A 27,834-nucleotide genomic window follows, 5' to 3' on the forward strand; every position below is an offset into this window, starting at 1 on the left:
CATTAACGTCTCCTCTTTCTCTCCGGCCCTTTCTTTTTCTTCTAATCTGGAAGAAAACACACAAATGAAAATATATATATATGAGTTCACCAATAGCAGAGTGACCCAATACAAAGTATATTAAAGTAAATCCTCAGACCTTTGGTAATACCAAATCCCCAAGACCTTATTCATCTTTTACTCTGTCCTTATTGAGGGACGCTCCTGTTGAAGTCAATGCGTGTTTGGCTAAGTAAGGGCTGAGTAACAACTGAGTAAGGATCTCAGAGTACAGCTCAAAATAATTACTCATAATCATAACATTAACTTGTACTTTCCTGGGGCCTTAGCTCATGAATAGAAATTGGTGACTGAGCCCATCATCAGTAAAAACCTGTAGAAAATCAACTTTGATTTCATCCTGCAGAGAGAGAGAAGGCAAGTAAGAACACATTTCAGGATTTCTTGATCTCAGTTGGGCCTCCAGCCACACTTTACACATTACAGCAAGCTGTGGTTTTTATTTTGCAATGTCATGTTTTGATATTCCAGGAAAGTTTATAGTTTACTGACATCTTTTGAAGCTCTGTGCTACATATTACACTGACGTAGACCAATAGGTGTTTGTTTCTGTTCTTACAGGAAAGGGTGGCCACAAAGGTAACACAGCACCAGCAGCCAAGTATGAGTTGTCCGAATCTGCTGTTCAGGAACTCCTGCCTACTCTGCTACAACCCGTAGACAACCAGTTAGGCACCTGGATAACAACCACCCCATCAGGCATCCAAGTGGGCACCAAGGGAGCAAACAGAATGGACCTGAAGCCACTGTTAACTTATCAGGCAACTGACCCAGTTAATGGAATGGTACAGCTATTCCAATATCATAGTTCTATCCTACAGAGTTTAAAGATCTGGCTGATAGCATTTGTTACAGAATTTGTTCATTGGATATGTTTCCTCAGATCTCTAATATTATACAGTACTCTTAAAGATACATGGGTATTAAATTCGGAAAAACCTCTGAACTTTCAAACCGCTGAGCAATATAAAATTGTGTTGTTTAGCTTTGTCAAATGTGCAGTATCTTATCTTATCTATCTAATATATTATTGATACTGCTGTTACAGTGTTATCTGAGAGCCAGTGGAAACCAGTATTCTTTTACCCTTCCAGGTTATGATAATGCGAGAAGACAAGGTGCTAATGGTTCAGAAAATGGATGATACCAAGATAGTGGATCATGCTGATGGTACTAGAATCACCACGTTTTATCAAGATTATGAGGAACCTTTTGTATCTGAGGATAATGAAGAAATAGGTAAAATCAAAAAGGGAGCAATTCCCACTCCTGTATCTTGTAAAACTGTAATATTTCAACATAAACAATAGATTTTCCAACCAAAGTTTTATATGTATAGCCTACACAACAAATCTGATCTCAGTTGGTCTAGGATGGGCTTCTTTGGAGAACTTTCTTTCTTCGGGAGTTGTTATAATAGACTTCGTTGTGGCAAAAGAGAGGTAACAAGCAGGTCTTTAATCCATCCATCCATCCAGGTACTTATTTGACCCTCATCACTGTGGTAGTAGCCACATACTTCTCATTACTTTAAAAAAAATCCCTCTCTTTCTTTCCTGTCACCAACAAGCAGACAGAGGGTGTTTGATTTTTAAATTACTGAATCTGTGAGAATGTCGGTACTATTGTGAGAAAGCCTGGGTGCAAAGAGGTGCATTTTACATTTGTCTCCGAATGCAGTGAGGCTAATGGTCATTCATATTCCTTCTGGCACTATGTCCCTTTGGTCCAGGTGCTATGCAGGTTCTGTCTCTCAGGGTCAGGTGCCAACCCCTATTGGCTGACAATGACATTGTTCTAGTGGAATGTATTGGGAGGTTCCGGTCATGAAGGGAGAGATGGTTGCTCAGGTAGACAGGACTATGTAGGACTTTGAACTGGATTATGTATTCAAAGGGGAACCAGTCCAGAGAATAGCATATGAGGATGATGTGTTCTCTGTGACCTGTTTTGCTGAACAGGTGGGCTGATGCATTTCCTCACAGCATGGGGCTTCCTTCCCAGATATAAAGAATTTCAATACTACAACCTACATGTTACAAATGCATGGATTATTGTGGCTAGGTCTACTACACATATTCTTCTGACAAGTCGTATATGGTAGTGAGGATTTTCTGCTATTGTGGCTACTTGGATGTCCAAATGCAGTGCAGAGTCTAAGAGAATCCCAAGCCTACAGATTGCTTTGAGAATATAAGAGCAGGTGCCTTCAATGAAAGGAATTTTTATGGAGAAGAGTTCATCAAGGTGCCCTGTGCAAGAGCTGAAGGACCAGCCCTATTAGTGATAAAGAAAACTGAGACATAGATTTTCCCACAGTTCATGTCCTCCTGTTTGGTGTGTCTAACCTGTGTTCATTACTAGGTGAATCCCCACAAACCATCAGAAGGAAAGTAAAATGCATACGCGTGGAGAATCCTGACTTTGCTACGGTTATAACAAACTGTGAAGACAGCACCTGTTGTATCATCTTTGGAGATGGGACATCTATTATAGCAAAGCCACAGGGAACGTATCAGGTGAGCATTAGTCTAAGATTATAACAGTATAATGTATGTGTTTATGTGATCTGAACTTCTCATCCCTGCCTTTGTCTCCTCTTACCCTAGCTATCATAACTCCCTTTTCTATGGCCTTTCCACATCCTATCCAGATTCCAAATGTGCAGAATGTGGCCACTCCACCTATACTCAAACTCCACAACTTTGTGGATTCCCCTTTACTTCAGAAACCAGGTCAAAATTGTCTCATATTAAAAATATTAATGTTTAAAATATTGCACAGACTAACATCAGCCTACGTCATGGGCTTTGTCTTTCTCTGTTTCCCCCTCCACTCCCTCCAAACAGGATAATTAAATATTAAAGGTCTGGATTGGATTTTTCTTCCTGAATTCAACAGTTGCTCATTTTCATATTGCTTCTAAACTCAGGAGTCAACCATTGGCAGCTGAACCTCCTCTCCTCTTGTTATGGCAGGTGTTACCCTCCAGTACCGGCTGCCTTTTCATTGATGATGATTGTTCAGCAGTTTATTCCCATGAGATTTTCAATAAAACTCAGCTTCTCTGCGAGCGTGAGGAGAAACGAGCAGGGAGATACGTTATGAAACACACCTCCAATGTTATCTGTGAGGTGCTGGATCCTGAAGGAAACCTTTTCAAGGTAAAATACAAAGTGGGAAGTGAGAGCTTGTATTTTGTGTTAAGTAGTTTTACCCACTTTGTAAATGGAGAGCTTTGTAGCCCTGTAGTATTAATATTGTGGGTGGGCAGCTTAGCCAACCAAATGTCACAGCAGCCGGGCACTGGATATGGTACCTCAGAATAGAGTGTACTTCAGTCTGGAAGTGACTTTTGGAGCTCCCTCACCTTTCGAGGTAAGTAAGAAGTGTCACACAAAATGAGACCCTTGGTATGCAGCTGCATCACATCTGTAGATTAATTAATTGATTAATGTGACTTGTTGTACTATTCTAAGCAAAGGAAGTAGCTATAAGAGTTGGGATTTGAGGAGGGGAAAGGATACTGAGCATTTTCTTACAAAACCCCACCAAAATATTTAAACCTAAACTACTCAATAAAGCAAAACTAGATGTAAAAGGTGTGATTCAGTCTCCAGAGTCACACTGTTTTGTGTCAAGTATCAGAGGGGTAGCCGTGTTAGTCTGAATCTGTAAAAAGCAACAGAGGGTCCTGTGGCACCTTTAAGACTAACAGATGTATTGGGAGCATAAGCTTTCGTGGGTAAGAACCTCACTTCTTCAGATGCAAGTCCTTTCTGATCTTAAAAGCTAGATGAGTTTGAGCTAGGTTAGTACTTGGATGTGAGTCCATGAAGCAGCATCTAGGGGGTAGGAAGTCACGCTGGTTACTAATCAGGAGGTGTTTTTTTCTGACTCAGTATTGTGCTCCCAGTGTGGTGCTAAGTGGTGGTGTGTTTCCACATGTAATCTCTTTCTTGTCATAACTTCTTTATACAGTAACTCCTCACTTAATGTTGTAGTTCTGTTCCTGAAATGTGCAACTTTAAGCAAAACAATGTTTAAGCGAATCCAATTTCCCCATAAGAATTAATGTAAATGAGGGGGTTAGGTTCCAAGGACATTTTTTTCACCAGACAAAAGCTATTATATATATATAAACACAAACACACACAGTATAAGTTTTAAACAAACAATTTAATACAGGTACACAGTGATGATGGTTGTGAAGCTTGGTTGAGGTGGAGGAGTCAGAGGGTGGGATATTTCCCTTACTGCTAAATGATGAACTAGCAATTGGCTGAGCCCTCAGGGGTTAACTCTCTCACTCTGCAAGGCAGCAGGAATGGAGGGAAATATGCGCATTTCCCTTAAGTACACTGCCTTGTTAATTAGATCAGCTTGTTCAGAGGGCAGCTGCTGCAAGCTCCCTCCGTCCTGAGCCCTGCTCTATGGAAGATGGGGTAAGCGGAGTGCAGGAGCAGGGGGGAGGGGGACACCCTGACATTAGCCCCCCTCTTCCTTCCCTCACCCCCCCCCCAGGCACAGCAAGCAGGAGTCTTGGGGAGCAGGTCCAAGGCAGAGGGCAGGAGCAGCACATGGCAGTGGGGGGAGGGACAGAGCTGAACTGCAGGCAGCTGCTGCACAAGGAACTTAGGGGAGCGGGGAGCTGATAGGGGGCTGCCAGTCCACCTTGGTTCCAAGCCCCCACCAGCTAGCTGCAAGGGACTGCTCTTCCTGCAAGCAGTAGACAAAGCAGGCGGCTGCCAAACGACGTTAGAAGGGAGCATTTCACAACTTTAAACTAGCATGTTCCCTAATTGATCAGCAACGTAACAACAAAACAACGTTAACCGGGACAACTTTAAGTGAGGAGTTCCTGTAGTTAAGTTTGCAACCAGCTTTCATTTTCCCAGGTTCCTTTGCTAGCTTAATTCAACCTTGTGAAGGGGAACACTCACTGCCAGTGCCGCCTAGGACTCAGGCAGGGATGTGGCAGGTTGTCTTCCTCCCAGGTGTTCCACTTTCTTACTACCACTCTGCCCGTGGTGGTCTGTCCTCTCCATGACACAGCCCTCCAGCCAGGTCATACTTTCAAGTACATATAAAGAGTCTGATAATGGGGAAGTTTTCAGAACTCAGCAAGGGATTCAGGGCTTTCCCCTGGGATCAGGGTCTTGTGGTCCAGACCTTCATACTTTCAGGGTCTCCCTACATCTAGGTTCCCTGCCTAGGGTTGTCCCTCTTTAGGGGTTGGTAGGGGAGCTCAGGCCCATCCTCACCACTGGGCTGTGATCCAGGGCTCAATGGTAGGCAGCTAAGTCCTGCACCTTGGGAGACTATATGGCTTACTCTCTGGATCACTTCCTGCCAGTCCCCTCTCTTCCCCCAGGGTAAAGTAAATAACTTAAACACAAAGATACAGTCTCAACCTTCATAGAGTCACTGGTCCCTTCTTTGTAGACTTGGTCAGGTCTCTGTAGTCAGCCTCAGACAGCAAGAACTCCTGTGATGCTTCTTCCCAGAAGCTCAGAATGCAGGTCAACTCACTTCCACTATCTGCCTCCCACTGAGCTACTCTGCTCCCCCTTTTATGCTCCTCCTCCAGCCTGTGCAGGTTTTGCAGGTGCTGTGGGTGGGGCTGCCTGGCTCAAGAGTAGTGCTTTAATCCCTTCCTTTCCAGTTCAAGGTTTGTACTCCATCACAATCATCCATGGGTGTATGCATTATGGTACAGTCTTTAATTACATGATCACATACTGTTTTTTTAACAGGCTCATTCAATGCACAAGCTGGACAGTGCTCATTAAATGAGCAGCTATGCAATAATTTATTTTATTTTCATAGTTCAATGTGTGGCCCCAGCACTTATTTACTGCATGTATGTTTTAATTATTTAATAATTTAATTAGAAATCCTAATCATTATTATCACGGGGTTATCAGGAACTACATTTTGGAAAGTAGATGTCTACATTATGCTCACTATATATTTTCATGAACATGCAAATAATACTCCTGGGGGAATTCTGCGCCACTGTGCATGCGCAGAATTTATGTCCCCTGCAGATTTCTTTGCTTCCCTGCAGAAAAATGGCTTTCTGACGGGGAAGCAAAGAGAAGTCACAAGAGTGGTCATGCAACTCTCCCCAGCAGTATGTTTCGGGTGCGCAGGACAGCCAGCAGAGAGGTAAATCATTGTGGGGCAGGGGATGGGACTGGGGAAGACCTGAATGATGGCTCCTACCCTGCGCCGGGCTCAGCTGCTAGTCCTAGCTGGGCTGGGGAGGGTGAGACTTCCTCTGCCCCTGCATGGCATCAGGGACTGGGTCAGACCCATCCCCAGATTTCTCCCCCAACTGCAGGAAGCTCTGCAATCTACACACACACACACACACACACACACACACACACACACACACACGTACCCATCACTCCTCAGCTGCAGGGGGAGGGATCCCTGTACAGAGAGCTGCTCCCCCATCCGCCCAACCTGCATGCATCCAGACCCCTCATACCCAGACCCTCCCCACCCAGGCACTCAGAACTCCCCCGATGAGCCCCATTCCCCCTGCACCTGGTCCACCTCGATGAGCCACCCACACCTGGATCCTCACCCCACTGAGCCCCACTCCCTTAGCATCTGGACCCCCCACAGAGCCACACACACCCAGACCCTCTCTACCGAGCTCTATCCCCCACATATGCAGACCTCTCCACTGAGCCCCAACCACCTTCACCTGGACCCCCCTGCAGAGTCCCATTACTGTAGCACCAAGAACCCTCCACCAAACCCCTGTGCATCCAGATCCTTCCCATACTTGGATCCCCCAGATTGCCCCACACAGAACCCTCTCAACTCACACCTGGATCCCCCCACACCAAGCCCCTCCACACTTGGATCCTGCCTTACTGAGCCTGCCTGCCCACACTTGATGCACCTAGCATGGAGGGGCAGAGCCCTGGGGTGTTTCTGGGACAGGCCCAGTCCTTGTGCTGTGCCAAGGTTGGGTACAGCCTCACCACTGAGTCCGTGTTCCGGGGGGAGCTGCACAGTGATCTCCAATCTCTGTGCAGCCAGTGGCCTGTGCTCCCCAATGCCATGCTGGAGCCTCCACATTTATTTAACAAAGAACGTTTGAAGAATTTTAAAATATTGTGCGCATCATTTTTATTTTTTTGGCGCATCATTTTTATTTTTTGGTGCAGAAAGCCCTCAGGAGTAAAATGAATAATAGCATGAGTGTATCAGTACTTGTGTAAGTATGCAGTTAGCTGGTTTGACCTGCAAATGTATTCTTTGTATGCAGGTACCCATTTGTATGTGCAATTGCATATTGTAAAGATGGAACGTAAACACTTTTCTTTGAAAATTTGGCCACAAATGTCTACTTTAAAATCCCTGAGTATTATTTATGCATTGGCTCTTAGGATTAGGATTCTTGACATGGCATACTTAGCCAAAAACATTTATTTTGTTTAACTCTGCCACTCCTACTCCTATTATCCTGGACATTTAGCTGCCCAGCACAAAATAATGACTTGGCTGTAACTGTATGCATCCGAAGAAGTGGGCTGTAGTCCACGAAAGCTTATGCTCTAATAAATTTGTTAGTCTCTAAGGTGCCACAAGTCCTCCTGTTCTTCTTTTGGCTGTAACTGTAATTGTGCTACCTCGCATCTGGACTTAGTAGCAAATTCCTGTTTTTAAAAGATTTCATAGCCCAAATGATTTTCTGTGTTTCCCATCATAGGTCATGGCTGATGGCAGCACATCTGTGTTCATTCCCAGCATTGATTCTGATGGTGAGGAAGATGGATACTTAGTACCAATACCAAAAGAAGTTCATACTCCTGTCACATATGGTGAACATGCCCCCAGGTAAACCAAACATACCACACAGGAGATTGGTTCTTGGCCCTATGCTATTTAACATCTTTATCCCTGATCTGGAAGAAAAATAAAATCATCACTGATAAAGTTTGCAGATGACACAAAAATTGGGTGAGTGGTAAATAATGAAGAGGACAGGTCACTGATTCAGAACGATCTAGATAGTTTGGTAAACTGGGCACAAGCAAACAATGTGTGTTTTAATACAGCTATATGTAAATGAATATATCTAGGAACAAAAGAATGTAGGCCATATTTACAGGATGGGGGACTCTATCCTGGGAAGCAGTGACTCTGAAAAAGATTTGGGAGTGATGATAACCAGCTGAAGATGAGATCCCAGTGTGAGGCTGTGGCCAAAGAGCTAATGCAATCCTGTGATGCATAAATAGGGGAATCTCAAGTAGGAGTAGAGAGGTTATTTTACCTCTGTATTTGACACTGGTGCGACCCCTATTGGGCTATGTATCCAGTTCTAGCGTCTTCAATTCAAGAAGGATGTTGATAAATTGGAGAGGGTTCAGAGAAGACCTATGAGAATGATTAAAGGATTAGATAACATACCTTATAGTGATAGACTGAAGGAGCTCAGCCTATTAAAAAAGGGAAAGTTAAGGGGTGATTTAATTACAGTCTGTAAGTCTGTACAAGGGGAACAAATATTTAATAATGGGCTCTTCAGTCTAGCAGAGAAAAGTATAACCAAAGGCTAGAAGTTGATGCTAAACAAATTCTAAAGCTAGGAAATAAGGATTACATTTTTAATGGTGAGTTATTAATCAACAGAAAAATTTACCAAGGGTCATAGTGGATTCTCCATCGCTGACAATTGTTAAATCAAAATTGAATGTTGTTCTAAATCATATGGTCTAGGAATTATCTTGGGGACATTTTATGGACTGTACTGCACTGGAAGTCAGACTAGATGATCATAATGGTCCCTTTTGGCCTTAGACTCTATGAATCTGTAGGCTCGCATTTTCCTTATTCAGTGGTCTTTGTTTAGTTATTTGATGCCACCGTCTTGAACTTCCACTTTCTCATTATGCCATCACAATGTTCTTTTCTAGAAAAAGGTGTGTGATTCTAATGTAATCTGGAACTAATCAGATTTGTACGGGTGATTGTTTAGGTTCTTCATTGTCTACGCTGATGGTTCAGGGACTGAACTCCTTCGGAACAGTGACATAGAAGAATACCTTGCTTTGGCATATGGTGATCCAGCTACTGCAGTCTTGCAGGAGCCAGTACAAGAATGTCCAGGTAGGGATATTTCATTTCCTTTTTGCCAACTCAGTTTAGAAATAATTAAAATAGTTGGAGCAGGACAAACAGAACTTTTATTTAGGTAGGAAAAATGAAAATGATGTTCTCCACTGTGCTCATGCTCCAAATTTGCCACCCCGCCAGTCCCATAGTGATGACTGCATCCTATTTCTGCCCAATGGTAGCAGTGTACATGGCTTCTACTCCACAGGACGTGAAAGTGGCAGGGAATGTGGAAGAAAGAACTTATAGAAAGACTGTGGTATGTAGTCAATCAACTGAATGACTGATTGATTAAGGGGGAAGTTAACACACATTTGGTACACTTTTATCCTTTTATATACATGAAAATGGAAATAACTACTAAATACATCGATACTGTGAATTTATTGTGGGGTGGGGGAAATCACCAAATGTCTCTTGTTAGTTTAACCATCCAACTGTATCTATGTTTGAAGTAAAATGATCACTATGAATGGTGGCTCTTTGCTATTTGGAAAGCACCCTCTATGCATTTGGTGTTAAGGACATTGAAAGATATAACTTAGACAGGGATTATTAATAGCATATGGGGCCTTCTACCTGTAGGTCCATGGTAGGAACTGAAAGTGGTTACACTCTGAAGGCTTGGAGTGGCTTGTGTGAAATGAATTACCAGGACTCAGTGCCAGTCCTAGTGAACGAGCTATGGGAAGTGTCTGAAGGGGACAGACCTTCACTAAAGAAATAAATTGTAAACAAGCCAAATAGAGAAACATATATAGTATCCCCTTAATGTGGAGAATACAATGACAAAATGGCTGCTTTAAGTAGTACAGGGGTAGGCAACCTTTCAGAAGTGGTGTGCCGAGTCTTCATTTATTCACTTTAATTTAAGGTTTCACGTGCCGGTAATACAGTTTAACGTTTTTTAGAAGGTCTCTCTCTATAAGTCTATATTATATAACTAAACTATTGTTGTGTGTAAAGTAAACAAGGTTTTCAAAATGTTTTAAGAAGCTTCATTTAAAATGAAATTAAAATGCTGATCTTACACCGCCAGACTGCTCAGCCCGCTTCCAGCCTGGGGTTCTGTTCACCTAGGCCGGCGCAGGCTGAGCGGGGCCTGTGGCCGGGACCCCGGCTGGCAAGGGGTCGGCAGCCGGGACCCCAGACCAGGGGGTGGGTTCAGGGGTCAGGGCAGAGGGCTGGGGTGTGTGTGGGGTGCAGGGCAGAAGGCTGTGGGGGGGGGAGTTTAGGGGTTAGGGCAGAGGGCAGTGGAGATGTGGGAGGTTCAGGGCAGAAGGCTGGGTGTGTGGGGGGGTTCAGGGGTCAGGGCAGATGGCTGGGGTGTGTGGGGCGTGTAGGGAAGAAGGCTGGGTGTGGGGGGGATTCAGGGGTCAGGGCAGAGGGCTGGGAGGCATGGGGGTTCAGGGCAGAGGGCTGGGGTGCTCGGCTCATGAGGGTGCTCCCAGCCCCCTGCCCTGAGCGTCTCATGGCAGGGGTCTGGAAGGGATATGCCCTGTTCCACCCCTTTCCCCAAGGCCCCGTCCCTACCTCTTCTTTGCCTCCTCTATGGAGCAGGGAGCACGCTGCGGCTCGGCTCTGCTTCGCTCCCCCTCCCGCTCGCAAGGGCCATCAGCTGATCAGCGCAGGGAGAGGGAGGGGAAGAAGGAGGGGCAGGAAAGCACCACGCTGGGAGAAGAAGCGGGGGAGGGGGAAGCTTGGCTGCCGCAGGACCAAGCTTCTGCCTCCTGCCCCCGCAGGGGAGAGTGGTGGGTGGGGGGGCTGAGTGGGGCTGGGGACCCTCCTCCCCTCCTCCTCCTCCTCTCACAGGGCAGGCAGCAGCGTGCCACTCAAAATCGGCTTGCATGCCGTGTTTGGCACGCGTGCTGTAGGTTGCCAACCCCTGAAGTAGTACAATAAGGGTACAGTTCTCCCAATGGCTGATCTAGGGAGGAATTGAGAACAACCATCCCACTATTCACCCTATCAGGTTTTACACAATTTGAAGTGTTGCTTCCACCAAAAATAAATGGCTTCCCAGCAGATAAATTGAATAACATCAGTAAAACTGCCACTGGCACTGGAAAGAGGAAGGGGAACACAACAAAAGAATCAGGAAGGCAGAAGTGGGAAATTCAGGAGGGGAGACAGGATATGTTCCATGAAACTGCCAGACGAGGAAGCAGGCCTGCTAATCACCCTCAGCATTCTGTCTGAGAGTGGCAAACCATTGGGCTTCCCCCTAAAAAGATGGCTACAGTTAGGTATGTGGTGGCCTCTATAGGTTCAGATAAGAATCCAGATTTTAGGATGCTTCTTCAGACTTCAAACTTTTAGGTCCTTCCCACCACTAACTTGGCTATTTTTGCTATATTGACAGTGGGGCTTTTCTGCTTTTATATGCTTATGGAACACTATCATTGTCACAGAACAACTCACAGTGATGTAAATTTCTTATGTAGTGTATGAGGCAGAATATAGGGCTAAGTGGATTTTTTGGTCTGATAGGAGAGGAAAACTTTAAGAAAGATCTGAAAACTGCATCACTCTTGAAGACTTGATAATTAAGACACCTGTAGGTTGTTGTTGTTGTTTTTAAAAAAAAAGCTAGAGTTCATCAGAGAGTAATAATTACAAGTAATTAATTACCTGTGGTCTGAAAGTGAAATGTAAAATAGGATAAAATGCAGCTCACAACAATGCTTACATTGAATATGGAAGTGTAGCCTAAGTAAGAGTTCCATATGCAGCTCAAGATGGTGCAATGCTGTAGTTTTTTCATGGTCTGCAGCTCCTTACTCAAGATGAGGTCATGCACTTCATAATATGCAAATTAGATGTATCCCTCAGACTCCTGGCAAATTGCAAATGCAATCTGTGGTTTGGCAAAGTTGGGTGATCCTAATCCAATACTTACCTGTCTTGCAGCCACATTGTGATCCAGTATTGTCTCCAACCATCAGTATTACATTCTTGCATTCATTTTCACAGCCCAGTAATAATATGTTTTACATTTACATATGTTCTTTCATCTGAAGATTTCAAAACCCTTCATCAAATTCTCCATCCAATTTGGATGCGAAATTACTTTTATTGAAATGTTTTTGACCCAGGTGTTCTAAGTATTACTGTTCTCCGTCCATTGACTGAAACTTCTCCCTGGGTAATGAAGAGAGAATCATCCAATATTGTTCCTCCTAGCCTCCAGTCCAGGAACTGGGATACATTTCCTCCATTTGAGGTATAAATCTTTCAAAACTCTTTTTTCTCCCTGTTTTGCTATTAGGCATTGATGTTACTCTATTATTAACTATTATATTTATTATTTGTACATAGCACTTGTAGATTGGATTCATAGATTATAAAGCCATAAGAAACCATTGTGATCATGTGGTCTAACCTCTGCATAACACAGGACATCACTCTATCAATTTCTATTTGAGAATTTCCAAGCACTTTATGTACTTAAATTAATTAAACCTCACAACATCTGTGTGAGGTAGGTAAATATTATTATTCCCAATTTATAGATGGAAATCTGAAGCACAAAGATGTTAGTTGAGTTGACTAAAATCACACATTGAGTCTAGCCCAGAGCCAGAAACAGAACTCTAATCTCATCAGTCCCATGTTTTAGCCACAAAACCATGCTGTCTCTTTAAGACAATCCAGGGGGCATCCTCATCAGAAAATATTGATTAGATTAGGTTCCATTAGATTAGGATGTGTTAATGTAATAAGCATGCGACATGCAGGAATTCACTGTCCCCTAACTTCACTGGTTACATTCATAATTAGATTAGGGTAAATCAGATTTGGATCCAAACTTTGCACCTACTCCCACCTTTGTAAAATAAAACTCTGAAATCCAAACACCACTGACTTTGAGGGATCCAAACTTTATGTCTTGGGACACGTTTCTACATTTCAGCATAACAACTTGAGAGGATGCCCTGTGAACTTGGTCATAACTATAAATCCTGGGCTAAGAAACACCCTAGCCTGAAATTCAGTCTCTGAGTTTATCTAGCCCAAGTTGCAATTCCTGCTTTGTGAGCAGGATGCATTTTCATGTAAGTATCTCTACAACCTTGCTTTCTGACTTGTTGAGAACCTTCCATGTCAGTATAATAAATAATCTCCTGCTCTGTTTGCTCGTTGTTGATTGTGTTCAGAGGAAGATTCCAGGTCCACCATTTGGCACACATATTTGGAAAGGTCTGTGCATAGGATCCAAAGAGCTGACTGGCTCTCCAGCACCTGTACTAAAATGCCCTAATGTGCTACAAATCCGTCAGCTGATCCAGTATGAGCCAATCAGTGATGAGCTGAGACTGAAGCTGCAGCTGTCCCTCAAGGTAATGCAGTCATAGTAACTTCATTCTCTCAGTAAACAGAAATTTGCTGACAAATCAAGTAGCGTATATTTCTTACACACCCCTGAGACAAGAGCTGTCAGTTACTTGGAATCCAATAATCCTTGTACAAATATATAAATTTACATAAATATTTAATATATGTATATAAACATTTTAATATACGTTAAATTTATATAAATATAAAATACATCAATATTATATATATGTTACATAAAATATATAAACCCCAGATAGGGTAGGATGCTGACCTTGCCTAGTTTATTTCACAATAAAACTAAAGTGCCTTGTTTTCACTATTCTTTTCCTCGGTATAGCTCACTCACATTAGTTATTCCAATTGTAAAACACATTTTTTTTTTTTTAGCAGTGAAGATAAGGCTGTGTCAGGGCTGAGCCACATTGACACAAGGTGTGTTGTGGGAGTTTTTCTGCCAGTGCCTGTGCTGTACTTTTTCTGGCGATAAACAGTCTGTATGGCTGTCATTCAGACAACGCTTTCTACTAGGAAAAAATCACTTAAAGGAAACCACATAAAATTCATTTAAAAACAATCTTCCCTCTATTATTAATAGCATGTATTGCCATTGACACAATGCTGAAAATCAAATAATTGTTTAGACTATTTCATAACTTTTCACATTTCACTCAGCTTCAGCAGCAGAACTAGACTGGCCTGTTTCACTTTCATTTATACTCACTTTCTAGGTGCACAAATTGTTGTCATTTTTATTCACAATATCAAAGAGGAATATGTGAATGCCAAAACAAACATTTTTAATTGGAATATTTTAAAATTCTATTCATATTGGGGGGGTTTCATTCTTTAATTTGTTTTCCACTTACAAAATTTACATTTTGGACCAAGGATATGTCCACAGTGCAGCCCCTTTAACAAATAAAACAAAATCCTATACCCAGGGCCTCTTCTTACCCCAAATGTATGGGCTGAACTCCCCATCTCTGTTAATGAGACTCTTGCATGTCTCTTGGTGTAAAAATAGACCTCAAAGAATAGGTTAAATAATCTTAGAGAAGTTTACATTTCATTTGATCAATTTTTATTTCAGATATTAATTAAAGGTGTCTTATGTCACAGATCTGGTTGAGTTCTTCCCTGGACACTAACCAGACTGCTTTGAGGGGATCAAAAACACTGAATCCCATGTGGCCTCAGCTTCCAAGGGCTGAGCACAGTTTAGGCAATATCCCTGACTTGGAGACTCTTCAGGTGCAGACCTCATGTCTGATGCCTCTTGGCAGTGCGGGCCCCATAGTCCAATTACCTAGGCCCTGGAACTAATGCCATTTCCCCCAAGCTTCTGCAGCAGCATGTTCTGCAGAAGTCCCACCAAAGGTGTGAGCCATCAGTTTTACTGTTTACCTCTTCAGGAGCGTGCAATAGTGAAAGCCAGCAGACATACAGACGGAATTTGCACAGGATTCTAAAACACCATACTCTTTACTTAGGTAACTCAAGAAATACACAGAGCTCCTCACTGCTCTGGGCTTGAGTCAAGTCCTCTGGGGTATCTGGGATCCTTCTGCAGTTCTTGGTTTCTCTTCAGAATCATGGTGCTTTCTCTAGGTCAGCTAACTTTCCCTGCCCTTGGCTGGTCCCACAGTTAAACTGAACCCCCCTGCTAAGATAAGCTGTCCATCTCTTCCTCTCTCCCAAAGCTTCCTGCTACTGTCTCAGTGAAACTCTTGAGTTTATATGTCCCCCTATCAATACCTGGTTCCTTTGTTCTGCTCCTGCTTTGGATTTTCTACTTCCCCTCCTTTCAGAGGCCTTGGACAGACTAGCTTCTCCTAACCTCAGCCAACCCATTGTCCAAAGGTGTTTGAACCTGAATAGGCAACCATTTAAGGTTTAATGCTTGTTGTCCCTGGCCTGGCACAGACATCAGCAAATGGTGGATTCCAGCTCCATACAGAGGTATTCCATGATTCAACAATTTCATAATAACAACTTCACAACATCAGCCAGAAATTATTAATTATGGAATGACCAGTTCCCCAAATTGTCACACCTCATTACACTATGAACTGAGCTAATATAGAATAGGTGCCCTTAATCTCATCAGATAATCCAAGTTGTCTGAAGTGCAGACCATGGGTCAAAAGTGACCCATGGAGCTCTGAAATGCAACCTATTGGTCATCTTTATGAGTGAGGGGCAGCCCATTTATAGACTGACCTGAAAGATCCACTCTGCACCTTTAGTTTCTATGGGTCGTGTCACAGTTACCGAGGCTAACTGCACCTCTGACACCTCCTAGGTTCTCCAAGCGCAACCCCTCTCCGTCTCAGGTCTCTAGTCATCACCTTTCAGAGTAGCAGCCGTGTTAGTCTGTATCCGCAAAAAGAACAGGAGTACTTGTGGCACCTTAGAGACTAACAAATTTATTTCAGCATAAGCTTTCGTGGGCTACAGCTCACTTCTTCGGATGCATAGAATAGAACACACAGGAAGAAGATATTTATACATACAGAGAACATGAAAAGGTGGAAGTATGCATACCAACTGTAAGAGGCCAATCAATTGAGATGAGCTATCAGCAGCAGAAGAAAAAAAAAACCTTTGAAGTGATAATCGAGATGACCCATAGAAGGTGTGAGGAGAACTTAACATGGGGGAAAAAATTCAATCAGTGTAATGACACAACCATTCCCAGTCTCTGTTTAAACCTAAGTTAATTGTATCTAATTTGCATATTAATTCAAGTTCAGCAGTCTCTCTTTGGAGTCTGTTTTTGAAGTTTTTTTGTTGCAAAATTGTCACCCTCAAGTCTGTCACCGAGTGGTTAGAGAGGTTGAAGTGTTCTCCCACCTGTCTCGCAAGGTGGAATCATGCGATTCTCCCACTCTCAGACTAGGCTCTGGGTTGCAGTCCCCTGTGTATCAATCCTGATTTACCTCAGCAGGTCTAATTTAAATCCATACCCTCTAAGGCAGTGACAGTGGTAAGCAGTGACCAACCAGCTTCCTTAAAACAAAGTATTTTTTATTTAAAACAAAAGCATTTCAGAGAAAACATATTTTTAAACAATAAAACAGACTGTGTGCCTATCTAGCTTGTTTCTAAGACTTACCAATCCCTGGCTCTGGGACGTCCCTACTTCTTTAGACTCCTTCCACAGAGGCTTTCACACTCTGTCAACCTGGCTCCCTAGAAACTTCCTACTGACAAATGGCAATGCCCCCTCGTCCCCATGAGAAGCACTTTTTACTCTTTAGTGTTCTTCTGAGAATCAAGTTCCCAGGCTGACAAAATAAGTTTGCATCTTCCTTGGAGATAGGATACTTGAAGCTAACAGCTTGGCTCATTGTCTTTCAAGTGCATGCTGGATTGTCATTCTCTAGAACTGTTGTGTTGCTTTCTCGTTTGCTCTTCCCAAAGCCCCCTATTAAGTTAAATCAGTGCAGTCATAGAGGAAATTTTAATAACCCTCCATAGTTATACTGTAACTTTACCTCACTGAGTGGTTCATTTACAGTATTTATAGCATTGTTAAACATCAGTATTCATATATCAATACACAGCAATTCCATGTCCATCACAGGTTGCATCTCCCAGATGAAAATAGGACAGCTTTAGTCTGTTTCATTTTATACAGATTAAGTGTGTTTCTTGGGATTATTTTACAATACTAAACCTAGTGTCATCACTTAACTACTCAGCAAAATAGCACTAAACATTGAGAAAAAATGTAAGAGAAAACTAAGCTTTATACTTTTGTTTCTGACACAGAGAAAAAGAAACTCAGTCCAAAATGTGTATTTCTTCATTTTCTACTTGGTACATTTTCACGATACTCTGTTTTAGAACAGCAGGCTCTCCCACACTATACAGAACTCTCAAGTGCACCGGATTTGGAAGGGCATTCTGCATTTCAGCTGCATCAGGTGATGCTCCACAGATATGAGAGAGCTGCCTATTAAAATTCCCTTTAACGTAGGGGAAAGTCCACTGAAATGAAAGCTAGGCGATCAGGAGATCTAGTCTCTCCTCTGCTGACGGCTCTTTATATTTCTACACACTTCATTCCACTCATTTGATAAATAAGCTAACTGGGGAGGTAGCAGAGGATTACTGTAGGTAGAGGTGGGAATAGAATGCAGGTATGTAATATGATCCTCCCTGTCACAATTAATGTGCCAAATCTATGTGATTGGCCTTCCTGACTGTAACCACCACTCAAACCGCTAGATCACACTCCCCCCCCACACACACACACTCCCCAGAGCTAGAAATAGAACCCAGAATTCCTGATCTTCATCATTCTACTGCTCTCTATCAAATAGTTCTGGAACCCTCTGGCAAAATGTGTCACATCCCTCTTAAGTGAGTGGTCTATAAAAAGATGTAAGTTATCTTTCAAGTCTTAGTGTTCTTAGCTGGAGATCTGAAAATCCAAGGTTCAAACCCTGCTGTTGACCCATATCAACCCCCTTTTGACCCTAGGGGGAGGGATAGCTCAGTGGTTTGAGCATTGGCCTGCTAAACCCAGGGTTGTGAGTGCAGTCCTTGAGGGAGCTGCTTAGGGATCTGGGGCAAAATCAGTACTTGGTCCTGCTAGTGAAGGCAGGGGGCTGGACTCAATGACCTTTCAGGGTCCCTTCCAGTTCTATGAGATAGATATATCTCCATATATCAGGGGTTTAAAACTTTGGTTTCTCAGTTTTCTTTTTTAAATAATTAGTTTATTTAATTTACACAGTGAAAACATCCTTAAAATAGATTGTATAATTAAAAAACATTATCATCTGTCAATTATAGTACAATGCATAACAAAACACAGGTGATTCACATTTCAATCATTTGTCACACATTTTATGTGACTGGTTTACACATTGGTAGGTTTGAAAGTTTGGAGATATGGCAATATGTGCTATGTGTAGAGGAAGTACCCTAATGTAGTCACTTGATTTTTATAGTATATTTGAAAAAAGGTCTTGTTGCAATAGAGATACACTGACTACTTACATCTCTTACACATTTGAGACATCATTCTAGCAGGACTCAGTTTTACTCATTTGCATTACATACATATACTGATTTACATATTGGTCTTTTAGAAGGGGGCAAATTTTTAAACTTCTTATGCCAAATTCCCAGGTTAGGTCTCTGCATTTAAAAGATTATAAATTAGGTCTGCAAATGGCCCTCAGAATAAGAAGGAACCCCTAGAAAGAAGCAGTGCAATTATGGGCATTCCAGAGACCTTTGTAATGATTATATTAACCAGAAATGTAACTCTGTCCATGAAATACCAGTTCTCTGGGTATTCCAGGAATAAGTGACTTACAATGATCAGTAGAGAAAGATGAAGACAGACAGAACTGATACCACTAATAGCCACTAATTCTTTGCATGACTTCACAGACATAACAGAACTGCATTTGTGGAGTAGAGCAGAGAACATGATCCTAAGTACAATTGCAAAGACAATATTTCTCCTTAGAAAGTTGCCTCTGTAGATCCCCATTGTCAGTCATGAGAAGGTAGATTGAAACTACTTACGTTAGAAGAAAACTTCTTTTCTTATAGAAGAATTTTTAAGCTAGAGACTTACTTGGTCAGAACCTAGCCAAGAGCTAGAGGAGAGGGCACAAGCTTTCTCTTCTCCTTCCCCATTTCTTTGGAATTCAAAGACGTATGGAAGAATGCCTGTTCATGAATCCTTGCATGTAGCTTGCCATCTGGATAGGGATGTGAGCCTAGCCCTACCTATGGTCCCTACTTTTCCATCTAACTGAGCTTGTAAGCATAAAGACTCATCTGACAAATAGAGCTCCACCATAGTTTCTTGACCCTGACAGTGTGAATCCTCAGAGGCAATATATACCTCACTTACTGGTAAGTAAACTCTCCTCCATATGAATGTCCATTATGTTTACTTCTGTAAAACAAACAGTTGCATCTCCCATATCCTTTATTCACTGCTCCACTAGGAATACATAGATTACATCCTGAAGCAGGAAGATGAGATGCAAGAGATGACCATTAAAGAACCAAGAACAGAGGAAGAGAAGGGTAATGCTGCTGACCTCCTCAAACTGGTTATGGTGAGAGAACTTCATTTTGAATTGTTTTTTTTCAATACCAATTAATGAAACTCAGGCTCTATTTACACCAGGAACAATATGGCATTGTCACTTCTGTCAGCAACCATGCCAGGTGCTTGCCGTGCCTCTAAAATACATCATATCCATTCACAAAATAACAAACAAAATCTTAGGATGTAATATAGCAGAACACCAGCTCTACTATAGTTCAGGTTGAGCAGCACTTTCTGTTTAAAAGTTGACTCTTCTAAGCGCTCTTAAAATCCACGTGCTTACTCAGATTGTCTTGAAATTTTCTGTACTTCAAGGGGGTGCTGGTTAGTAGTGCTGGTTAGTACTGTTAGTTTTCCACATCTGATATCATTTGAGCATAGAATTCCTGAGCAAAGCTGGGCAAAAATTTTCAAATGAAAAATGTAGGGTTGGTTGGGCTGAAACTATTTGTGAATTTGACATGAATTCACCAAATACTTTTGGCCGGAACACAAAAATTTGGGGCTAGACTCACAAAACAGCAGCAATGGCTGCTGCTTGTGATGATGGTGCCTGTTATATTTCTGGACCCTGCTCCAATGAATATTTCATTATTTATATTTATAAAGTGGAGTAGTTTCAACAGGAGAGATTGAGAGCGCCACACCCAGAATAGTTTGTAATCTAGAGGAGGTCCAATCCTGCCCTCTGAGCTGACACTGTCTGTTGTGATAGGATCCAATGACTGACTCCCATATGCTGCGTAGCTCCCTGAGCCTGGGTAGTGACTGGTCACTATCCTTAGTTCTGGGTAACTCCGGTGCACTACCAGATGCAGACTTCTATGCCTGACACCGGTCTTAAACAATGGGACCCTGCAGCTTGGACCCTGGAACCAGTGGCTCAGCCTTCCCAAGCCCCTCCCTGGTCCACCCCTGACCCCCATTGGTTAGATACATTTCTTCCAGAAGCTATCTGGCTGTGGGAGCTCTGGTTTGTAGTTAACCTTTTTGGGAACAGTGAGGCAGTAATGCAAGGAAACGCAGGCTTAGGAAAGGAATTTCTTATACACACACTTTGTTCTTAAAAAGCACAAGAGAGTGAGAGATCTGTGGAAAACAACAAACTACTGAACACAATCCCTCTGTGTCCTCACCACCTCTTGTGAATACTGGGTTTTGTCCGAGTCCTTGAGGGGAGGCAAAGTCCCCTCTACTCTCTCCTTCAGGGTCTTCTGTTTCTGGCAATGGAATTGTTTCCTTAGCTTAGAAAAAGCAGCTGCCTTTCAAAGCAGTCGCTGTCACCTCTGGGTGAGGTGGTCAAGCAGAGAAACTACAGTTCTCCCAGCTGTGTATTTAGACTGGGGGATTCCAGCCCCCTTCTCCCAGACACACAGGTTTCTATGAAGAGTGTTCTTTCAAAGTCAGTGGGTCTGCTACCCCTGGGATAAAGCCTTTCAATTTTCATAGCCATTTCATTGCTCTGTCATAGCTTCCAAAACATAATCTCTGCTTTAGTGCCAGGTTCCTGCTAAAGAAATACTCATATGAAAGATTACATTAAAAAAAAGAGGTAGAAATTACAACAGGCAATCTCAAAACCAAAATGAAATTCCTAAGTTGACACAGACATATCCCCAAACTCCCACAGAACATAAGTACAACTAAGGCCTGGTCTACACTAGGCGTTTATGTCGAAGTTAGCGCCGTTACATCGAATTAACCCTGCACCCGTCCACACTGCGATGCTATTTAGTTCGACATAGAGGTCTCTTTAATTCGACTTCTGTACTCCTCCCCGACGAGGGGAGTAGCGCTAAATTCGACATGGCCATGTCGAATTAGGCTAGGTGTGGATGGAAATCGACGCTAATAGCTCTGGGAGATATCCCACAGTGCACCACTCTGTTGATGCTCTGGACAGCAGTACGAGCTCGGATGCTCTGACCAGCCACACAGGAAAAGCCCCGGGAAAATTTGAATTTGAATTCCTTTTCCTGTCTGGCCAGTTTGAATCTCATTTCCTGTCTGGACATCGTGGCGATCACAGCAGCACTGGCAACGATGCAGAGCTCTCCAGCAGTGATGGCCGTGCAGTCTGTGAATAGAAAGAGGGCCCCAGCATGGACTGATCGGGAAGTCTTGGATCTCATCGCTGTGTGGGGCGATGAGTCCGTGCTTTCTGAGCTGCACTCCAAGAAACGGAATGCAAAGATCTATGAGAAGATCTCTAAAGACATGTCAGAGAGAGGATACAGCCGGGATGCAACGCAGTGCCACGTGAAAATCAAGGAGCTGAGACAAGGCTACCAGAAGACCAAAGAGGCAAACGGACGCTCCGGATCCCATCCCCAGACATCCCGTTTCTACGAGGCACTGCATTCCATCCTCGGTGCGGCCGCCACCACTACCCCACCACTGACCGTGGACTCTGAGGATGGGATAGTGTCCACGGCCGGTTCCTCGGACATGTTAGGGGACGGGGAAGATGAGGAAGGAGATGAGGAGGGCGAGGCAGTCGGCAGCGCTCACAACGCTGATTTCCCCGACAGCCAGGATCTCTTCATCACCCTTACAGAGATCCCCTACCAAGCGTCCCCAGCCGTTACCCCGGACACAGAATCTGGGGAAGGATCAGCCAGTAAGTGTTGTAAACATCTAAACATTTATTTTTAACAGAACAGGAATATTAACAATTAAAAGAATGGGTTGTTCATGATTACTTTGCCCTAGGCGCTTAACGGTTCAGTCATGGGCAGTGCAAGTTTTGAAAAAAAATCTAGCAATGTCCGGTTTTCCGTGATTGTCCTGCCCAAGCCGCTCTACTGTTTAGTCCCTGCTACTGCAGCTACAGTAAAATGCGGTCTATATGTCCGGGGATAGAGCAGTAATCCTCCTGGGACATCTCGATGAAGCTCTCCTGGAGGTAATTTGAAAGCCGTTGCATGAGGTTCCTGGGGAGAGCGGCCTTATTGGGTCCTCTGAAGTACGACACGTTGCCGCGCCACGAGACTATCAAGTACTCGGGAATCATTGCTCTGCACAGCAGGGCGGCATACGGCCCTGGTCTTTGGAGGCTTTCCCGGAGCATTCTCTCTCTCTCGCTCTCAGAGATCCTCATCAGGGTGATGTCGCCCATGGTGACCTGCTTTGAATTAGGTAGGGGAATGTTAGTGTTGGGACTGCTTGCCCGTTCCTTTACAGAACTGTAACCGCTGGTTTGCAGCCACGCGGTGGAGGCGGGAGAGGGGCAGCCGAAAGGGATCGTTCCCGGGGACAGCCGCGAGGGGGTGGGACAGGGGCAGAGTTCCCGCTTGCCGGATTGCTGGCAGCAGGGACTGACATTGCTTTAAATGTGAAATGAGGCCAGTGGTAATATAAAAGTTTTAAACTGCCACAAGTCTACGGCTTACCATCTCTGCCTGCAACAGAAATTCCGTTGTGCTGCCCCGCTTCTCAAATGTGCTGTGCAAGACCCCAGGCACTGAATGCGAAGGCCGAGAATTCAACCTTGTGCTGAGTGCGCATGTGATAGGTGCTGTGCATGGTCTTGTTCACAGAGAAAGACTATGTTCTTTGTTCACAACTACATTTATCTTTCTGAGGAATTCACTCCCTTTTTCCCATTTCCACAGCCCCATCTGCGACTGTCTCACAACCTAGCCTGGCATCACACTCCCAGAGGCTAGCGCGGATTAGGCGTAGGAAGAAGAGGACACGGGAGGACATGTTCTCGGAGCTTATGGCCTGTTCCCAAGCCCAGGCAGCACAGCAGACCCAGTGGCGGGAGAACTTGACCCAAATGCACCAAGCAAACATGGATCGGGAGGAGAGGTGGCGGCAGGAAGACCAGCAGGCGACTCAAACGCTGCTTGGACTACTGAGGGAGCAAACAGACACGCTCCGGCGCCTTGTGGATGTTCTGCAGGAACGGAGGCAGGAGGACAGAGCCCCGCTGCAGTCCATCTCTAACCGCCCTCCCCCGCCACCAAGTCCCATACCCACCTCACCCAAAGTGAAAAGAAGGAGAGGTGGCAGAGTCCGTGCTAACTCTCACTCCACCCCTGCAGAGAGCTCTAGTAGCAGAAGGCTCTCATTCCCCAAAATTTGAAAAGTTCTTTCCTTCCCGCCTGACACAAGCCCCCCTCCAAGTTTCACCTCCCAGTTCCATGTGTAGTTGATAATAAAAAATACGTTTCTGTTAACTACTGTTTCAATCATGTTCTTTTGGAGGAGGAGGGGGAAGGGGGTTGGTAATTGGACAGGACAGTCACCTTTGGCAGGGTGCATAGGCGGGGGCAGGTACAGCAGCAGGGCACATACACAGTGCAGTGATGCAGTGACTAGTTACCCTGGTTAGTCTGGGAGGTGGTTTTCATGTTATGTGGTGGGGGGTGGGTTGCTCTGTGACTTTGTGGCGGGGGAGGGCAGTTACTGATCTTAAGCGGCGGTCCTTATGCAGGATCACAGAGCCACGCAGCAGGGGATCTGTAACCGTCCTCCCCCTGCCACAAAGTCACATAGCCCCCCCATTCACACAGTCCCGATCAGGAGGGGTGACAGGCTCCGTTGAAACAACCATCCCACCGCAGCGGAGCCTGTCAATCCTTGAGTTTAGAAGCTTCATTCGCGTCACTACACTACACCCGCTCCGCACCACAGTCTGCGTCCCAGTTTTAAAAAATTCCCGCGAAAACAGTATTAAAGAAAACGGTGTGCATTAACAAAGTAGAACTATTTTTATTTCGAAACGTGTGTTGGAAGGGGGGTGAAGGGGGTATGTAACTGGATAGGATAGTCAACATTAACTGGGTAAAGAAACGGGGGCAGGTTCAGCTTCTCTGTACACAAACTTTAAAGTCACAGGTTACCCTGCTCACTCAGGAACTTTGCTTTCAAAGCCTCCCGGATGCACAGCGCTTCCCGCTGGTCTCTTCTAATCGCCCGGCTGTCTGGCTGTGCGTAATCAGCAGCCAGGCTATTTTCCTCAACCTCCCACCCCGCCATAAAGGTCTCCCCCTTGCTCTCACAGAGATTGTGGAGCACACAGCAAGCTGCTATAACAATGGGGATATTGGTTTCGCTGAGATCACAGCGAGTCAGTAAGCTTCTCCATCTCCCCTTGAGACGGCCAAAAGCACACTCCACCACCATTCTGCACTTGCTCAGCCGGTAGTTGAAGAGTTCTTTTTCACTGTCCAGGGCACCAGTATAGGGCTTCATGAGCCAGGGCATTAGCGGGTAGGCTGGGTCCCCGAGGATGACTATAGGCATCTCCACATCCCCAACAGTTATTTTGTGGTCCGGGAAGTAAATACCTTGCTGCAGCCGTCTAAACAGACCAGAGTTCCTGAAAACACGAGCGTCATGAACCTTGCCCGGCCATCCCACGTAGATGTTGGTAAAACGTCCCCTGTGGTCCACCAGTGCTTGCAGCACCATGGAAAAGTAGCCCTTTCGGTTAATGTACTGGCTGGCCTGGTGGTCCAGTGCCAGGATAGGGATGTGAGTTCCATCTATGGCCCCACCGCAGTTTGGGAATCCCATCGCTGCGAAGCCATCTATGATCGCCTCCACGTTTCCCACGGTCACTACCTTTGGCAGCAGTACATCAACGATTGCCTTCGCTACTTGCATCACAACAACCCCCACGGTAGATTTGCCCACCCCAAACTGGTTCACGACTGACCGGTAGCTGTCTGGCGTTGCAAGCTTCCAGAGGGCTATGGCCACTCGCTTCTGGACAGTCAGTGCAGCTCGCAACCAGGTGTCATTGCGCTTCAGGGCAGGGGACAGCAACTCACAAAGTTCCATGAAAGTTCCCTTCCGCATGTGAAAGTTTCGCAGCCACTGGGATTCATCCCAGACCTGCAGCACTATGCGGTCCCACCACTCAGTGCTTGTTTCCCGTGCCCAGAATCGCCGTTCCACGGCATCAACATGACCCGTTGCCACCGTGATGTCCTCGGCGCTGGGTCCCGTGCTTTCTGAGAGGTCTGTGCTACTCTCAGACTTCAGGCCATCACCGCGGTGCCGTAGCCTCCTCACCTGACTTTTCTGCATCTGCCTCAGGGAAACCTGTATGATAAGCTGCGAGGCGTTGAGAGCGGCCACAACTGCAGCGATGGTCGCAGCGTGCTCCATGCTCGCAGTGCTGTGGCGTCCGCGCTGTCAATGACTGGAAAAGTGCGCGAACTGATTTCCCGCCGGCGCTTTCAGGGAGGGAGGACGGGAGTGATGGACGGATGACGACAGTTACCCAAAAGTACCCTCGACACATTTTGTTACCCAGAAGGCATTGGCGGCTACACCCAGAATTCCAATGGGCAGAGGGGACTGCGGGAACTGTGGGATAGCTGACCACAGTGCACCGCTTCGAATGTCGACGCTTTCACCGTTAGTGTGGACTCACAAAGTCGAATTACTGTCCTTAGTGTGAACACACACGTTCAACTTTGCAATATCGATTCCAAAAATTCGATGCAAGTAAAATCGAACTACTCTCGTAGTGTAGACAAGGCCTAAGTAAAACTCCTCACACGGCCAAATACATCTCAACTCTCAAACATAGCATATTGTGGTGTTCTTCTTCGAATGCTTGCTCATATCGATTCCAATTAGGTGTGCGCGCGCCGCGTGCACGATCGTCGGAGAATTTTCTACCCTAGCAACACCGGCGGGTCGGCTGTGGAGCCCCCTAGAGTGGCGCCTTCATGGCGCTGAATGTATACCCCAGCCGACCCGGCGCCCCCTCAGTTCCTTCTTACCGCCCCTGACGGTCGTTGGAACTGTGGAGCGCGGCGTAGCTGTTCTCCACTCTCCCTAGCTCATTCCGTTTATTGATAGTTATAGTTATAGTTCTAGTTGTATATAGTTAAATAGTTGTTTTATTTCACTTTGTTAATAGTTGTTGTATAGTTAAAGGGGATTAAGGGGGTTGCCTCCCCCTTTTTCCCCCGGCGTGTGGCCGGGCTCATGCCCAAGGCTCCTGGCTTCAAGCAGTGCGCGTCCTGCGCTAAGCCTATGCCAACGAGTGACCCGCACGACTCGTGTCTGAAGTGCCTGGGGGAGTCCCATCAGACAGATAAGTGCAAGATCTGTAAGGCCTTCAGACCGAGGACCAAGAAGGAGCGGGACTTTCGGCTTCGGCAACTCCTTATGGAGGCGGCACTTAGCCCGGACGCTCCATCGGCGCGTCAAGCCCCGGCACCAAGCACCTCGGTGCGCAGTGCCCCGGCGGCACCGACCATTCCGACTGCGCGTGTGGCGTTGGACAAGCCTCCACGGCACCGGACCCCGTCGGCACCGCACTCACAGCAAGTGCCTCGGCGCCGTTCATCATCACCGGGACATAAAAAATCCCATAAGACGGGGACTGCCGTACCGAAGACGCCGGCTCCCCCGGTGCCGGGGGTAGAGCCGCATCCGCCTGTGGAGCACCAAAAACAGGTGCCTCCAGCACCGTCAACTCCGGCTCCGAGGCCGTTGAGTCCGGTGCAGACAGGGTCACCACCGAGACCGGCGGTGATACAGTGCCTCCCGTCGACCCCAGAGACCTTCGTGATGGCGAGAGATTTGATCGCTCTTACGGAGCCGGCACCGCCCCAACCACCGGCACTGTCGGCACCGTTGACTCGTCCAGTCCAATCCAGGGGGAAACCTGCCTTGATGCGCCCTCCATCGCAGGGACTGGAACCACGGCACCGTTCCAGGTCCCGAAGCAGGTCCCCACGCCGCTCGCAGTCCCGGCGCCGGATATCACCTCGGCACCGGTCGTACTCGCGGCTAAGATCATCGTCGTGGCACCGTTCTACGTCCCGGCACCGCTATGATCGTCGGTACCGGTCAACATCGAGATGTAGTTCTCGGCACCGCTACGATCGACGCTCAACGTCGAGGGGTCGCTCCCGGCACCGGGCCTACTCGAGGTCGCCGTCCAGGTCCGACTCCCGGCACCGGCGCGGTCATCGGCACCGATCGCGATCTCGGCACCGATCGCCGGCACCGCGTAGAGATAGAACATCTCCAGACCGGCACCGTACGGCACCGTATCCCACGGGAATCGTCTCGGCGCAGTCGGCACCGCCATGGCCATCGAGATCGGTGTCTCGCTCCTCTGAGGACATATCGAGATCGGCATACCCTCCTCAGGGGCAAGCCGAGGAGCAAGATATAGGCCACTGGCAGGAGGTAGCAGAGGACCCTGCTCATGGCCCATCTCACTGGTC

The 27,834-nt window shown here is 45.6% G+C and overlaps 1 protein-coding gene across 6 annotated transcripts in view; it reads left to right on the forward strand.

Annotated features, from left to right (window-relative positions):
• Window positions 1-27,834, forward strand: part of SPAG17 (sperm associated antigen 17) — a 278,678-nt gene that overhangs the window by 217,080 nt on the left and 33,764 nt on the right. For 4 of the 6 annotated variants that reach the window (XR_010599017.1, XM_005292730.4, XM_042852127.2 and 1 more), the window contains 9 exons: window positions 622-845; window positions 1,155-1,299; window positions 2,425-2,579; window positions 3,039-3,224; window positions 7,796-7,923; window positions 9,068-9,198; window positions 12,300-12,427; window positions 13,362-13,544; window positions 19,521-19,634. Coding sequence is in view for 5 of the 6 variants with exons in the window: in XM_005292730.4 (XP_005292787.2) it covers window positions 622-845; window positions 1,155-1,299; window positions 2,425-2,579; window positions 3,039-3,224; window positions 7,796-7,923; window positions 9,068-9,198; window positions 12,300-12,427; window positions 13,362-13,544; window positions 19,521-19,634 (1,394 nt within the window). In the remaining variant the exon portion in view is untranslated. Of the gene's footprint in view, window positions 1-621; window positions 846-1,154; window positions 1,300-2,424; window positions 2,580-3,038; window positions 3,225-7,795; window positions 7,924-9,067; window positions 9,199-12,299; window positions 12,428-13,361; window positions 13,545-19,520; window positions 19,635-21,615; window positions 21,820-23,241; window positions 23,809-27,834 lie in introns of those variants that run through there. The other 2 variants (XM_065586174.1, XM_065586166.1) reach the window with 2 other exon arrangements.

Source organism: Chrysemys picta, chromosome 1 (assembly GCF_011386835.1).
Source record: "Chrysemys picta bellii isolate R12L10 chromosome 1, ASM1138683v2, whole genome shotgun sequence".
In the NCBI taxonomy this organism is placed as follows: Eukaryota; Metazoa; Chordata; order Testudines; family Emydidae; genus Chrysemys; species Chrysemys picta.